Source organism: Equus caballus, chromosome 7, assembly GCF_041296265.1.
Source record: "Equus caballus isolate H_3958 breed thoroughbred chromosome 7, TB-T2T, whole genome shotgun sequence".
Lineage (NCBI taxonomy): Eukaryota > Metazoa > Chordata > Mammalia > Perissodactyla > Equidae > Equus > Equus caballus.
Window position 1 is genome coordinate 22,197,285 of NC_091690.1, and position 16,020 is coordinate 22,213,304.

A 16,020-nucleotide genomic window follows, 5' to 3' on the forward strand; every position below is an offset into this window, starting at 1 on the left:
AAGCGGATTGAGTCTGTATCATGCCCGGTTCTCTTTGGTGAGCCAGAACATGGGATGTGGTCACCATAGGCCACAGCCTGGTCCTATGGCCTCTCTCCCCTAGCCTTCCTGGATGTAGCCTGGTCAGCATCCCCTGGCAATGGAAGGGGCACAATTCCTTGCATAGATTTGCAGGGGTGTGATGTTAATGGGCATGGTCAAGTTAGACGTTCTGGGGAGGAAGGAGATGGTGATTTTCAAACCCAGGGTTATGAAGCTGTGAGGAACAAGGGAGAAGCCAAGATCCTGGTGCACCAGGAGATATTATCATCATCTCAGGAGCACCCAAGAAAGTGTCTCCCGGAAATAGTAGGGATCAGAACGACCCTATTAATTCTTTTCCTGTGTTTTGTATACTCATGCTATACATGCACTATATGCACAAAAGCTTGGTTGCCTTTGTGTCTGCCTGTATTCTCAGTCACATTTGGGTATCATTTTGTTCTAAAGGCAAAAATAATTAGCAGTTTCGATATGATGATGATTACACTGAATTCTACAGTATGTCCACTGAGAGTTTAAGAACATTCTAGCAACCTTCCTGGCGAATTAAAATGACTGGGAAGATTTAGCTTTAAAGCACATTGATTTATAGGGCACCGGAAAGCCATCTTTATTATTGACAATATATAAAAATTGAGGTGACCCCACACCAGGCAGCCCTTTGCTCTTAAGTGGGCCAAAAGCAGGAGGAGGAAGCAGTTTGGTTTTAAAGCAACTTAACTGGTTCTCTTGTGGCACTTCTCCAATTTCATCTCGTGTATCCTGTAGTGATGGGCCTCATTTTAGTTGGCCAAAGCTTTGTCACCTATTCAGGAGTAATGGCCTTAGCCTTAAAGAACATTTATAATGGATCGTTTATTGACCAGAATGTCAAAAATGATGGATCTTCACTCTTCTGCCTGCCTAAAGAAAATCCATAGAGAGGGTAAACTCAAATGAAGCCAAAAAGGGATAGTGTGAAATACCAGAACCCAATTTGGCATCTGCATTTGAGGAACTGATTTCTGTCCCACTAATAGGAAAGAAAAGTCACACAAAAGGAACAGAAATTGCTCTTCCAAAAAGCCCATTATTTTTTTGCAAGTTTTACCTCCTGAGTTGAATTCAACTTAATGAAAGACCAACTGAGGGACTGCTAAGTATTTTTGAAACTTGCATATGCTGTTTGATATTGTGAAAACCAACTGGATTAAGAAATGTGGTGTTGACTTGGATACTTTATCAACATTGGGATTAAACCCTCAGCTCAGATTTCAGCTCCCATTGTGTGTGCTACTTGGATTGAATGTACATTTCAGGGCTTAAACCACAGGGCTGCTGCTTGACAGATGTTTCCACATCATGCTTGAGAGTAGATTTGTCCAGAATGGCCCAGTGTATATCTATGACCTACAGCAAAGGACAGAAATAATATCTATCCCAGGTGAATGATGCTTTTAAATTCTATATCTTTTCTAGGAATAGCTCAACAACCAAGCTAGACTAGAAGGGTTATTAAGATTTGTGCCTGCCTCAGGTCCTTTAATGGGTTGGCACTTCTGGCTTGTATCTGTGAGTTCGCTTTTGCAGAATGAGATCAAATAACCAGGCACTAATACACACTCATATTTACTAAATATTGAGACCGAAGGTCTCCAGTGGAGACTGTCTCAAGCCAAGTAGGACTGACTCGCTTTTTGTATAATGCAGGTATCAGTGTAGACCATTTGTCTCAATTGGAGATACTTATTTAAGCCCAGCAACAAGGTTGTGTTGTGGTTCCTTTTACTGTGGACGGCCTTCACGTCACTTGAAGTGACGTGACTGGAACGTGAGTGAATCAATGTTAGAACAAGTCCTCCAAATCAGCCGGTGATGTGACACCAGATTAACATATTTGCCAAAATGAAACCCTGTATAGAAAAATTGCCATTTCCATGAATTAAATATTGACATCAAAGAGGCATGATGTCCATCTTATACAGTGGATAGCTAATAACTCAGAAAACAAAGGGGGCTATTCGTGGGTGGGGCGGACTCCAGATAATAAATTTCCCCTTTACTTTGTCAGCCGCGCCGCGTGTTCTCCTCCACCTGAAGTCGCATTATATAGAATTAGGGATCAGAGTCGCTGAATTGTGGCAGTGGAAGAAAACAGTTTTCTTTTTGAAATCAGGATGATACGCTAAGCAGATAAGGATAGACAGTTGTATCTATCTGCTAAGGCAAAGTGGCCTCCTGAGAATTTGATCTCATAAAATGCCAGAATCCTAGAAGGTTGGAAGGAAGGCTCCCTTTGAGATTACCTGGCCCCGTCTGTCACCCATTTCAAGCACATCAACTAGAAAGTCACTCTGCCCCTCCCTGAAGGGTGATAGTGTCAGTCCTCAGCGGGGCCTTGGCCAATGCTGACAGTCAGGGAGATCTGTTTCCCCGCCCCTTTCACTTCTCTGTCTTCCCATCTCTGCCACTCCGTCCTTTGTAGGAGAGCCACTAAATAATTTCGAATCCTACGTGATTTTCCTTTTGTCAGTCTACTCTTCTTCCCTTTCACACACCCAGTTGTTTTCCCTGTTTCTCCTATATCATGGTTCCCACACCCCTTACCTAGTTGTCCTGTACTAGATAGCTTTAGTTCACTAGTGCTGCCCTAAAATTTTGTGGTGCCCAGTGAAACTAATGCAGACTTCCCTGCGGTAATTGCTCCCTTGATCTGGACATTATCCTGCAGTTAAAGTTACATCAGCCCTTCAGCAGCTTCCTCATTCTGTGGCCTCATATTGCGCTTGTGGTCAACTAAAATGCTCAGGTCTTTTTCACATGAACTGCATTTAAGCCACATAGCCCCTATCCTATTCTTTATGCAATTGATTGCTTAACCAATCATGCAGAATTTTATATTTATTTCTGTTAAAACTTGGATTTTGTTTGTTGCAACCCAGTCTTTCTCTTTGGGGTCACACTGGAAGCATCCTGTACATTGCAAGATATTTAGCACCACTATTCTCCTTCCCCCTAAATGCCAGTAGCCACCTCTAATCATCGTGATTATAAAAAATGCCACATGGACAAATACCCCCTGGCTTGAAAGCAACTGTCTTTCCAACCAGTCAAGACTGACTTTCATCAGAACTGTCCTTAGAGGTCTGTGGGTCCAGAGCATTTCAACCTACATGCCCCCCCTATTTTATTTACGTATATTAAAAGTAATGAGGTCTAGCAGTCAGCGGTGACCCCAGCCTAAGCACAAGGCCAAAGGGCAGGCAAATTAGTAGCCTTTCCTATGCAACTGTCATCTAACGTTTATATTTGCTATTGCTTCCAAACGTATATGAACACTTATGTGAAATATCTTTGTCCAAGTCCCTGGTAAAAATGTTGACTGGGACAAAGTCAAGTACAGAGCCCTTAGAATGCCACCAAGGCTTCCCTCTGGGACACTGGCTCAGAAGACAGAGCACCTAATGCCAAATGCCCTGTCATGATTTTGATGACTTTCATGGAAGGCTCAGTGATTTCTTTAATGAAGTTAGTTACAATATAAGCTAATGAAAGCAGCTTTGTCTTGTGCTTCACTGCTTAGTTGAGTCAAGTATTAACCTTCTTAAGAAAAGAAGAGAGGGGCTGGCCTGGTGGCATAGTGGTTAAGCTCAGTGCATTCTGCTTCAGCGACATGGGTTCATGGGTTCCCGGGCACGGACCCACACCAATCATCGGTGGCCACGCTGTGGTGGCGTCCTACATACAAAATAGGGGAAGATTGGCACAGATGTTAGCTAAGAGCCGGTCTTCTTTAATCAAAAAGAGGAGGATTTGCAACAGATGTTAGCTGAGGGCGAATCTTCCTCAGAGAAAAAAAAAGAAAGAAAGAAAAGAAGGGAGAAAAGGCTTTCAATCATAGACACATATTAATGACTTTCTAATGGAATATTGATGCTCTTCTTCATTAAAAGTAAAAGAAAACAAACAAACAAAAACCAGTGCAGTGAGCCTGGATGTCACCCCCTATCTTTGATCATGTCTCTAGGTTCAGTCCAGTCCCTCGTTTGAGACTGATTTTTATCAATCTGTTAAGCGTCAGCTAGGTGAGTTGGTTTCCATCAACAACTGATAATAGCTAGGCTAAGTTTGAATCATTGAAGTCATTAGCGTAGACCATCTGTCTGAAAGTTAATGCATTTCTTAGTGGTCACTATTATGTGGACCAAAAAAAAACTGAATGTCATAATGGGTCAGTTTGATCAATGTTTATGGAGGTCATTGCAGACTTTGCAAAGATGGTTTGTGCATCCATATCATTTCACTACTCGTCTTACCCAGACTCGTTTTACATATGTCCAGGTATTTGAGTGAGCAGTGCTAAATTCCTGGGACCATTTACATACTGAGTGAGACCCCTGGATTGTGATTTGCATACTCTCTCGCTGGCAGAATGAATCTATTGTATGCTTATTTGAACATCACTGTGCCTTTGAAATGACTGGTAAAGGAAAGCACATGAAGCCTTAACGTCTAAGGAAAAGGAGAGGGGTGAAGTGTTGAGACCAAAAGAGATAGAAAAAATGAAATGCATTTCATGAGCCTTCAATCTTGAGCTGACAGAGTATCCCACAATTAAGACAGATTCTCTGGAAACTGGAGCTTTTTGTCACCTGGAAGAATTCCTCATTCAATACAAACCAGGTGCCTGCTTTTAAACGTTGGAAAAGATGCCTGCATTAGCAATCAAGGGTCTGGCTTATCCAGGATGTGGGCAAAAGTCTAACAAGGAATGCTCTAGGGTTAGTATCTAGATGCTTCCCTTTAGTTTATGTACATATTCCTGCAGACTTACGTAAGATAATAAAACATGGGGCTATAAAGAACCTGGCACTAACAATCTTTGGAGCGGTACTAATTATATCCTAATTTATTTTATACGTGTATAATTGCACGTCAGGTTGTCTTAAAGTAGGCCACACACCCTCACCAAATTGTCAGGGTCAAAGCACATCCTATCATTCCACCGAGCGCAGGCAGGAGGTCAGGCTACTAAAAACATCGTGTTACTAGCAACTACTTATTCTAAAAGCCACAAAACCATAATTATTTGGGAGAGACAGAAGAAGAATCCGATCTGAAAAACAAACAACTCCATATGATATAGCCCCTAAAACAAAATATCTTGATTCATGCAGCCCTGGCATGTGACAGACAAGCTTCTAAGTGATTTGGAACTGGGAACCACTTTGACACATTGGCCCACTGTTACTTTTGTCTGTGCATGTTCCTCTGTTCTCACTTTCTTCTTCTTTTCATCTTCATGTGACATCATCCACCATTTCCATCTTCATTTCCCACAAAAGCTACTTGCATTTAGTGGATTCTTACTAAATGTTTGCTAACTCATTTGCATTCCCGGGATTGCATTGCTGTGTCTCTGGCATTTTTTCTATCCTTTTTCCATCTGAACGTCAGGAACAATCAGGCAGCCATGCCATCTCATAAAAGAACAATGCAGGTAGGATGTTTTTGACTCCCGGTATGAAAACAGAAAAACTGTAAGCAAAATAGATTCCCCAGTGCCAGATAAATAAAAAGTCTAGATGTGGGTAGGAAAATTCCCAAACCTCTGTGTTCCTGAGTTGGCTCACTCCTTTGTGAATGCCGCATTTGATGACGAGGGTGCACGCTTGAGTCCGCATGCCGTCTGCACATCCTCTGCCTTTGAGAATGACCGGGGCCCTACCACAACACTCACAATTTGGTATCCTCAAAACTTCCTGACTCATAATCTGAAGGACTTCGTGCTTCTCATTCCTAATGTGCCTCTCTGCTCCTTTCTTTATTCCTTTTTTTAAAATAAAAATTTGATTTTGAATAGGATGCATGCAGTTATAAAATGCATGAGCACAAAATGGCATTAGTATATTTGTGATAAGCCATCTAATAAAATCCAAAGGAGGAAACCTACTCTATAAGTATCTCTAGATTATGTGATTAGAATTAGTAGTGTCACCTAATACCACGAGGAATATTCAAGATGTTTTGGGAGAGGAGCAGTCTAATATGTCAGCTGGTATCCATACATATGTCCACCAAAGATTAGGAAAGCTTTTACCTTTAAATTGTACATCATACTGTGCATAAGGGGGGAAAAGCTGAATGTGAGCTAAGTCCTGAATTAAATTGGGTAATAAACACACCATTGAAAGTGGGCCTTGGAAAAAGTTCTGAATTAAAAAGAAGCTGCATGTGCACGGAATGCAGTGTGATACATCAATTCTCTAAAGCAACATGTTGTAAAATTTTACTGCTTTCTTGTTGTGTTTTATATCTTGTTCTCTCCAGGCTTCGTGGACTCGACCCGAGAAGCAAGAGGTATAGCTTACCTGACCACTAGCCAGTCTCTAGTTTTGAAAGCATTATAGTTTAACTCACCCTTACGCTTTAATAACCAGACATGCTAAACTAATTAGTAATTTAGTTAGAATACAGAATAGGTCAATAGTGGTAGACATTACTTAGTAATAGTGTCATTTTAGGATGAGCAAGCAAGCTGTGTTGGGAGTGGATGAACAAATCTTTATTATTTCCTAAAACTGGATCTTATTCTCTTGCTGGTGCTGGTAAAATCACATCCAGGTAATTATACTTCTAGCAATAAATTGCCCCAATTCCCAGGCCAGACATTTGGAAATGATGCAATTTTTTGACTCTCCCCTGGTTGATGTGGCTTTGGATCATAAAGTCACAGTGTTAGTGATCTAAAAACCCACTCAGACCTTTTCTTTCCAGCTCAACTCATCTTGTTGCTCGCTTATTTTATAATGATTGGCCTTGGCAAATTTTCACATCACATTTCATCTTGAAGCAATGCAGATGACATCTCTCGTTGGTTTTCCCAAATTGCTAAACATATCTATGTTACTTTTATAGAGCATTAAATTTATGAGATTAGAATGATTTGGCACAAATGGTTCTGGTTTTTTTTAAGTCAGTAGCAATTAACCTTTGAAATTTCTCAGACTGCTTTCTTCAGTTTAGGTAATGTGGGACTTAGCTTGAAAACTGAAGCTAAATATTAATCTTTAGATTTTTGTTCCTACACCAAGACCCTACTTATGATCATGCCTGCCATTTGTTACCTGATGTGTATGATTGACAGAGAGTGAAATAAAAAACAGAATGCCTTAGATGAGGTTCAAGGATCTGATCTATAAATACTTTTTAAAGAAGTGGGTTTTGTCTCTTCTCCAGATGGAACTTTGATATTATGTGATACCATAAATGCAGAATATGACAGTCCTATAGACTGTATTTTAATTAGGTAAATTTATCCTCTTAGTCTTAGAAATTATAATTCTTCAGCACACATAAGTCATGTGTTCAGGTCATGGCTATAAATATTTAACGCTGTTTAACATTTAAAAGTTGACTGCCTGTCCCCAAGCACTGACATTAGTTTCTCCACATGAAAACACTGCTGTCGTCAAATCTAGTTCATTATAAGCTCTCTTTGGGTCCTACCTTCCTCCATGTCATGGGACTGGAGTTCAGTGCACATCCTTGCTGAAATGCTTTCCTCCTAGGGCACAGGAATCGCTTACTGCCATCACAGGCTGGTGTCCTACTGCCCCAAAGTCACGGACCCACTGGGCTTGGGGGAGGGAGGGAACGAAGGTTAATTATCAGCCACCCCTGAGCAGCTACACATCTCATTCTGCTTGGCCTTGTACATCTTCCCCCTGTCATTGTGATTTAGACCTGGCTAGAGGAGAGGGTAAGATTTATTAGGAGTATTAAGGAGATGTTAAGAGAATTGTTATTATAAGCAGAAGTAATAGGTTTACTCCCAGGAAAGCAGACTCCTCACTCCATTTTCCAGAAGTATCCTTAAATCTTGAGTAGCTCACTCTGGACATAATTGACTTTCAAGTGAGTGCCACCCCTGGGGCTCAGAAGTTCCATTCCCTCCTACTTGTCTCATTCAGAGATGAAGACCATGAGTCCAGAGGAGCTCAAAAGAAGACTTGGGTTATGGCTAATTTTACTTTGTAAGCTCTGAAAAGCCTTAGTACTTCTTCTGGAAGAAAGGAGACAAAAATGTTTTGATGAGAAGAATAATCATAATTTCCTTCCATGCTATTTTGCAAAATGTGGTCTTCTTGCCATAATGATCTTTGCCTTCTTGCCCAGAGTTTATCTGCTTCCTCTGTGAGCCTGGACCATCCACATGACTTTGAGTCTAGATGGTTTGTAGGTAGCACTTGTCCTGGTGCCAGAATAAAACATTTCAGAGAGACATACTCTGGTCACACTGGAGTGTATCTGTGTCCCTCAGAGGGAGAACCAGGCATCTGGCGCATAATCCGGTCATCAGTCCTGTCATGAGCCACTGCAAAACAAGAATTCTCTACAGAGGGCTGCCTACTGGTCTGTTGGCATCATTAAATGAGAAAAATTTCCACATAGAGAAATTTAGAAAAAGAGACTAGACAGAAGAAAAAAAAAAGTGTGCTGTCAATGCAACCATTTCTTGAGCTTCTCTTCAACCATTTTCTAGATTATTCTGAGTCAAGACTGCTCATGCCCCACTTTGTTGTTATCTGTTAATGTTCTCCTCTTACCTACATGACTTTCTTCGCTTCTTTTGCTGCAATATCTCTTCCTTACAGAAATATTCTCTTGACTTCCCAAAGATTCTGGTCAGTTTTCCATGTTTGTGCGTGGTGGCCCCAGGACAAGTCCTGTCCGTGTGACAAAGAATCACAATAGTTCAGTCACTGGCTGGTGTCACTGTCAGCAGAACCTGTGTTCTCACTGAGATAACCAGAAAGGCTAGGTGTGGACTTGAATCCCCTCTGCCTTTGTCCTGCTGTGTTTTGGGCAAATAGGAGTGACAAGCAGGGCAGGTCAGCCCTTTAGAGATAATTGCAGGGATGGCTTCACGCTCTCAATGCCACTAGTTTAGACTGATGGGTAAAGATTTTGTACGGCACATGAGAATCGCCCCTGGGATGTACCAGCACAACCCTGTCAGCCCACGAGCAAAGGAGTCCCAGGCTCTAGTTTCTTTAACAAACTGGATGTCTTAAGGCTTTCTGACCGAGTCCTCCACACCTGTATGTTGTCATCTCTCATTAAGGTGTAGCATCTCCTGGGCTGCAACTTCTTGACCAATCAGCCTCACAGATTTACAGGTCAAATGGGAGCTGAGAACCACAGGCATCCAGGCATTCCTCTCAGAGAGGAGTGGCCCTCCCAGCAGCAGCAGGCAGTGATGACTGTGCTTGACCATTCTGCCTCCTTGCGAGCACTTATGTTCTAGCTTCCAGAAGTGAAATGTGATGGAGCTTAAGTGGATTAGATCTATCAAGGACAGCAAAAGGGACTTCTTGTGATAGATCTGCTGAGACTGCACTCAAGGCCAGTGGTGCCTACTTTTGGGCTTCCCATCCTGGCTGCTGTGTGACACTGCAATTATACATTTCAGACTTCCAAACCGGCAGATCAAAAGAAGCTGAAGCCGAGTGTTCTTTCACTCTTTAAAGGCCCAGCCCCATGGGATGACAGATGCCAAATGCAGAGCACTCACTTGTTCGTCTCTACAGAGTATCATATGCTAGAGATAAGAGTGTGGCCCAGCCTACCAGAAGCAAGACTCCTTCTTCGGATTACCAACTTTCTTAAGGCTCTGAACTGGGGCCACATGCTCAGACTTTTCCTAGGCCATCAATCATTTTACTTAGAGTGTCAAGGGGGGAAACCCCTTGGAAATATTTCAGTTCCCATTGCTTAGGGATCATGTGTTTATTCCCTTCTTGTCCGATCCCTGTAATTCTAGACACTCAGGAAGCCACTCGTAGTATCAAGGGCTAGAAAATGGTGGTGACTGTGGTGTCAAGGATCCCAGATCTGCCTGTGAGTCTACACCACTGTCCCTGGAGGGCGCCTCCCAGCTCAACAGCTCCTGAACTCTCAGTTCTTGGACTTTTTTTTTGAAGGAAGCATCCAGGAAAGTGAGGCATCTGCAGAAATACACTTTTCTTATATAATTTCTTATATTTGAGTACATTCGGATTTCCCATTACATGTGCAGGCACCGTGGAACTGGCAGAGGAGCAGACTGCCGGAAGGAGAGGATGGAGGGTGCAGGTTTCCCAGAATCTCATGGGGCAAGGCTGTTGCTGCTAGAATATCTACTGCCCAGGGCTTTTGCTTCCATTTTAGACATACTAAACAAAGTCGTCTTGGGGGACCTTGGTTGTCCTTGCCCCAAACCAATCTTGGCACATAGTCTAGGCTGCTTGCCGTAAACTGAGTCCCATTTTCTGTTTTGGATACACCCAAGTTCCCATGGTGCTCTCCAGAGCCTCCCCCGCTAGTTGGTACTTAAAGTAAGACATAGACATTGGCACAGAGAGGAGAGAGGATGTGAGACTGGTCACAGACAAGAGATGGCCTGGTCTCCTAGCCCCTGCCCTGCCTCGGGCTCTGACACTCTCCCTTTCCCCCCGGCAGACTCTGGACGGGCACATGGTAGTGCGCAGCCATGCCCGCGTGTCGTCCCTGACCCTGAAGAGCATCCAGTACACAGATGCTGGAGAATACATCTGCACCGCCAGCAACACCATCGGCCAGGACTCCCAGTCCATGTACCTCGAAGTGCAATGTGAGGAATCACTGCGGAAAGATGAGGGGAAGAAGGGCCGGGCAGGGTTGGCATGAAAGGGAGGAGCAGCAGCTAGGACCTGAGCTGCACCCTGTGAGCTCTGCTCACATTCCCTGTGTTGGTTGGCCCTAGGGCATTTCAGCACTGTATCCCAGGGTCACCCCCCTCACACCATTCCCAGGCTTCCTACAAGCCTGCATGCTCTTCAGTCTTCTCATGTAGCTCACAGGCCGACCTCTATTGTGTGCCAGCGCTAGCTCTGCTTCTGTGTACACTCACCTTCCCAGTGCCAGGAGGCAGGATCTATGGGGCCCCATGATCATGGCAGTCTTCCTGATAGTCATCGCCATTCATTGCAGATGCCCCCAAGCTGCAGGGCCCCGTGGCTGTGTACACTTGGGAGGGGAACCAGGTGAACATCACCTGTGAGGTATTCGCCTACCCCAGTGCCACAATCTCATGGTTCCGAGATGGCCAACTGCTGCCAAGCTCCAACTACAGCAATATCAAGATCTACAACTCCCCCTCTGCCAGCTACCTGGAGGTGAGTCGGGGTGGGGATAGGCGCAGGGTGGAGAAGGCACAGTGTGACAATGGATAGGCTCCTGTATGCAGCTGTAATCTTCTCTGTTGCTTCTCTGGCATGTCCTGAGCAGGAGAACCATGGCTGGAGAAGAAACTGAGCCTTAGCACAGCCACCTCGCTCTTCCTGTGTCCCCATCAGGGCCTGGGAGGCAGAGTATGTCTCTCCCAACAGCCCTTTTCTGTTCTATCTGGTTTGAGGCTAGGCTAGAGCTAATGATTCATGTAATATTGGTTCTATTCTTTGCTAATTTAACCCAACAAGTAAGGATCTGAGTTGGTGGGCATTCCATGGGATACTTGTAACCCAAGAGCTCCTTCTTTCTAAAGGTGACCCCGGACTCTGAAAACGATTTTGGAAACTACAACTGTACTGCAGTGAACCGCATTGGACAGGAGTCCTTGGAATTCATCCTTGTCCAAGCAGGTGAGCGCCCCTTACAGCTGCACCACCCTTACCCTTGATGGCCCATTCTGTGTCCATTGATGATGCCAAGAGAGCAGGAAGTAGAGAGGGCCAGAGCCAGCAAAGCCAGAGGATCAGGGAGCAGGGAGCCAATGGAGGCTTGAGGATCTGGGCATGGAGCATGTTGGGAGAGAATTATATAGGGGGGTGGGCCAGGAGGACAGTATACAGGCAACAAGATTCCCAAGAGTGAGCAGAAAGGAGAGAGACATGCTTCGTCATTGGGAGTTATGTCCTGGGCCAAATTGGGCTCACCTGGGTCTCCCTATGTGTCCTCTCCACAGACACCCCATCTTCACCATCCATCGACCAGGTGGAGCCATACTCCAGCACGGCACAGGTGCAATTTGATGAGCCAGAGGCCACAGGTGGGGTGCCCATCCTCAAATACAAGGCTGAGTGGAGAGCCATGGGCGAGGAAGTGTGGCATTTCAAGTGGTATGATGCCAAAGAAGGTAAGTCGGGAAGAGTCATCATTTCCTTTAGAAGGAAGGGTTACTCCATGTTGGGCACACACTCACCCCTGCATTCTCCAGATCCTTGCACCCTCGCTGCCTTTTTGGGTAGGGTGGCATACCACTCTCACCTACTGGGGGATGCCAGGTGCCAGCACCTGCCATCCTGTTCATGTCCCTCTGCTGCAGCACCATCACCGTCCTCCCAGAATTGGGACATGGTCACATCTCATGTAGAGTGGTCGTCCTTCTGCCCCTTGTGCTTCAGGACCTGGTTCTCATCTGCCAGGATGGATGAGACCGTGTCAAGCACATTCCAAAGCAGAAGCCCTGCTTAGGTGTCGAGCACAATTGGATGAGCACACCCTGCACACTTGGGTTACATGTGCTGTGGGTTCTCTGACATCACCCATCCATCCTACTTGGTTATATTCAAGGACTGTCGTGTAATTATGATATTAGCCAAATAAGCAGAGCCAGCCAGACAAGTCTGCCCTTAAATCAATCCTGTGATATATTTCCAAACTAAAGATTTAAAAAATGACCCTTGGATGACTGCAATTTGAAGCTTCTGAGCCCAGACTATCTTTCCCTGAGGGTTGAGTATATTTAATGTCTAACTCTCCCTTTGGGGTGTAGTTGGATTAACTCAGTGAAGTATGCTTTGTTTCTGTAGAAATCTTTAATCCTGGCCCGATATGTGGTAATGAGGGTGGAAGTGGGAATGGGCTGGGGCGCAGTGTCATAGCCATTCAGAGACAGCTTCCAACCCAGTCTTACTGCGAATGTGTTCTGCTGGAAAGCTTGCATCACTCCTTCAGCTTTGGGGAGGGTTGGAGGGAGCCGAGAGGAATTTCCGTATAATCAGGAACAGAGCATGAAGAAGACAATCCCTTTACCTTCCCAACTTCCCTCTGAAACCTCATACCAACTTTATGGCAGGTTGATCCCATGTTACAGTTTGTCCAACACGCTTTTTTTTTTAACATCACTTCTAATTACTTTTTTATTGTGGTAAAATATACATAACGTGAAGTTTACCATTGTAACCATTTTTAAGTGTACGGTTGAGTGGCATTAAGTACATTCACGTTACTGTGTGACCATCACCACTATCCACCTCCAGAACTTTTTCATCATCCTAAACTCAGTATCCATTAAACGATAACTCCCCATTCTCTCCTCGCCCCAGGCCGTGGCAACCACCATTCTATTTTCTGTCTCTGTGCAATTGCCTGTTCTAGGTACTTTATATAAGTGGAATCATACAGTATTTGTCCTTTTATGTCTGGCTTATTTCAGTTAGTGTAGTGTCCTCAAGGTTCATCCACATTGTAGTGTATATCAGAATGTCCCTCCTTTTTAAAGCTGAATAATATTCCATTGTGTGTATATACCACAGTTTGTTTATCTGTTTATCCATTAATGGACACTTGGGTTGTTTCCACCTTCTGGCTATTGTGATCAATGCTGCTGTGAACATGGGTGTATGAATATATGTTCTAGTCCTTCCTTTCAATTCTTTTGTGTATATACCCAGAAGTGGAATTGCTGGATTAAGTGATAATTCTGTGTTTAATTTTTTGAGGGCCTGCCATGTTGTTTTCCACAGTGGCTGCAGCATTTTACCAATAGACTTTTCATCCTTTGTGATCCTTCCCATATTCTCACAACAGCCAACATGGAGGGCATCGTCACCATCGTGGGCCTAAAGCCTGAGACGAGGTACGCCGTGCGACTGGCAGCCCTCAATGGCAAGGGTCTGGGCGAGATCAGCGCAGCCTCCGAGTTCAAGACACAGCCAGTCCGTAAGTAAAGCCAGCTGCCCTGCCTCTTCCCCACCCACCCTCTTCTCCTTGGGGGCAGTGGGGGATCCTGAGCTGGCCCGGTCCGTTGTTCAGATGACAGCTTTTTGTCTTTCAGATCCCTCTGGTCAAGGTGGTCCCAGCTCCTAGTTCTCTGGCCCTCAGTCATGGCTGATACCCACTCCCTTTATCCTCTCTTTCTCGAAGGGCTTGGTGACTCTGTCAGAGTAGATGGTCCAGCTTATTAGAATAATAGCCAGGAAGGAGACCCACCCACACATTATCAGAGGGAATGGGGAGAAACACAGCAGCGTATCGTGGAGGGATGTGGGAGGTTTGCATTTTGACACGGGTCACAAAGGCCCTAAGCACCCTGTGACTTGAAGGAAGCAGGTACCGGCAGTGACAGTTCATATAATTAGTTGTGGGATTTTTGATGCAGCAGAGATACGAAGTTACAGAAAAACAGAAGCTGCCGTAGGATATGTGAGCAGGAACAAAATGCCAGCAATACAAAAGGGAAAAGGATGGCCGAGGCCTTTGACTCTTCTGCTCCTTCTCCCTCCCACACCACGAGCACATGTCAGGGTCTCCCTCCCTCACTGCCTCTTTCAAGAGTTGCTTCTTCCTGATTCCATTCAGGTTGCATCTCTGTTCTCCTCCGTCATCCCCTTTCCTTAAACTATGCTGGCTCTGCTTTTCCCAGCGTTCCCACAAAGAGCCAGGCTCTGGGCGAGCCCTGTTCTAGCAACATCCCTCCACAGACCTGGGTTCCTGCCCTGGGAGGATTGGGAGTCCCCCCAGCTGAAGAAGATGCTGTAGAACCGACTCCTTGAGTGGTCACAGAGCTCCCTGGGCCCGCTCTGATTCCTGGAATTAAAAAACACACAGAGGAATCTTGTGCCTCCTTCTCTTTGAAGCCACAGACCTGCAAAGTGCTCCCTTTCCCTCCGCCCAGAAATAGAAAGCCTGTCTCATCTTCCTCCTGCAGGAATTGCTTCTTTCTGGATTTGAAGTAATTTGATAATTTGAGTTTCCAGCTCCGTGTGCTCTGCGGATCCTATTCATTTCTTTTACATCTTGTGTTTTTTTTTCTTGGGTCTGTCTCTTGTCTTTTCCTTTCGTCTGTGTTCCACCCATGGGAAATGCAGATAGCCCTCTTCCACGTAAGTGCCTCTTGCTACCTCGTCACCTGTTTCCATAGTGTTAACATCCGCTAGTCCTAGTTCTTAATTTAGTTCAGTCCCTTTTTTGTCCCCTAGAGGCTGAAGTAGATGATACCGTCCGGGCCCTAACCACACTGACCTTTAGTCTAGCTGTGCACTTGTTAATGTCCGTAGGTTACTTCAAGAGGCTAACACTCGTCCTGTTTTAGAGCATGCAACTTTTGTGTCTTTTGGAATTGTGTTTATTTATTAATTTGTGTGTGTGATGATTGCCCTGTGGCAGAGATGATGTTTGCTGCGCCAAGCATGGTGGGGGTCTGCAGGTGGTCTCTCAGGAGCACTGTATAGCACCTGCTCACCTTAGCCAGGACGCCAGGAAAGGGACCACAGCCTCAACAGACCTCTCTGTTCAGAATCCCTTCATGGGGAAAAAAGCCTGACAGGAAATCACATTTGATTTTAGAAGATAAAAGAATCAAGCTCATTGCTCCTTCTGTGTCCGTCAGGGTGGCAGGTGGAGGCCTGGGAGGGAGCCCCTGCAGCAGCTGCCATTGTGAGGAGTAGCGTGAACTTTGGTTCCAAGTCACGGATGGGGCCATCCTGCAGGGCTGCTGGGGAGTTAAACTTCCAATTCCAGTCAACTCTGTTCTGTAGCACTAGGTTCCTTGCAATGTGCATTTCCACATTTGGGAAAACTGACCAGCTACTTAGTAACTCTCCTGCCAAGCATGTGGAGACGGGCTCATCCTCCCTGGGAAAGACACTCTAATCGTGTGAGCTGTAAATAGCGGACATAGGGAGCAAAGGTGACAGGAAGCTGGCCTGCTGCTCTGGGAGCAGAACTGTGGTCTGATCTCCTCAGCCTGCCTAG

General features: G+C 44.9%; 1 protein-coding gene across 21 annotated transcripts in view; it reads left to right on the forward strand.

Annotated features, from left to right (window-relative positions):
* NCAM1 (neural cell adhesion molecule 1) overlaps positions 1-16,020 on the forward strand; it is a 310,590-nt gene that overhangs the window by 255,350 nt on the left and 39,220 nt on the right. For 6 of the 21 annotated variants that reach the window (XM_014741264.3, XM_070272774.1, XM_070272768.1 and 3 more), the window contains exons 9-15: positions 6,352-6,381; positions 10,525-10,675; positions 11,035-11,219; positions 11,588-11,684; positions 12,008-12,178; positions 13,855-13,986; positions 15,135-15,149. In XM_014741264.3, coding sequence (XP_014596750.1) covers positions 6,352-6,381; positions 10,525-10,675; positions 11,035-11,219; positions 11,588-11,684; positions 12,008-12,178; positions 13,855-13,986; positions 15,135-15,149 — 781 coding nt within the window. The remainder of the gene's footprint in view (positions 1-6,351; positions 6,382-10,524; positions 10,676-11,034; positions 11,220-11,587; positions 11,685-12,007; positions 12,179-13,854; positions 13,987-15,134; positions 15,150-16,020) is intronic. The other 15 variants (XM_070272772.1, XM_070272780.1, XM_023644815.2 and 12 more) reach the window with 3 other exon arrangements.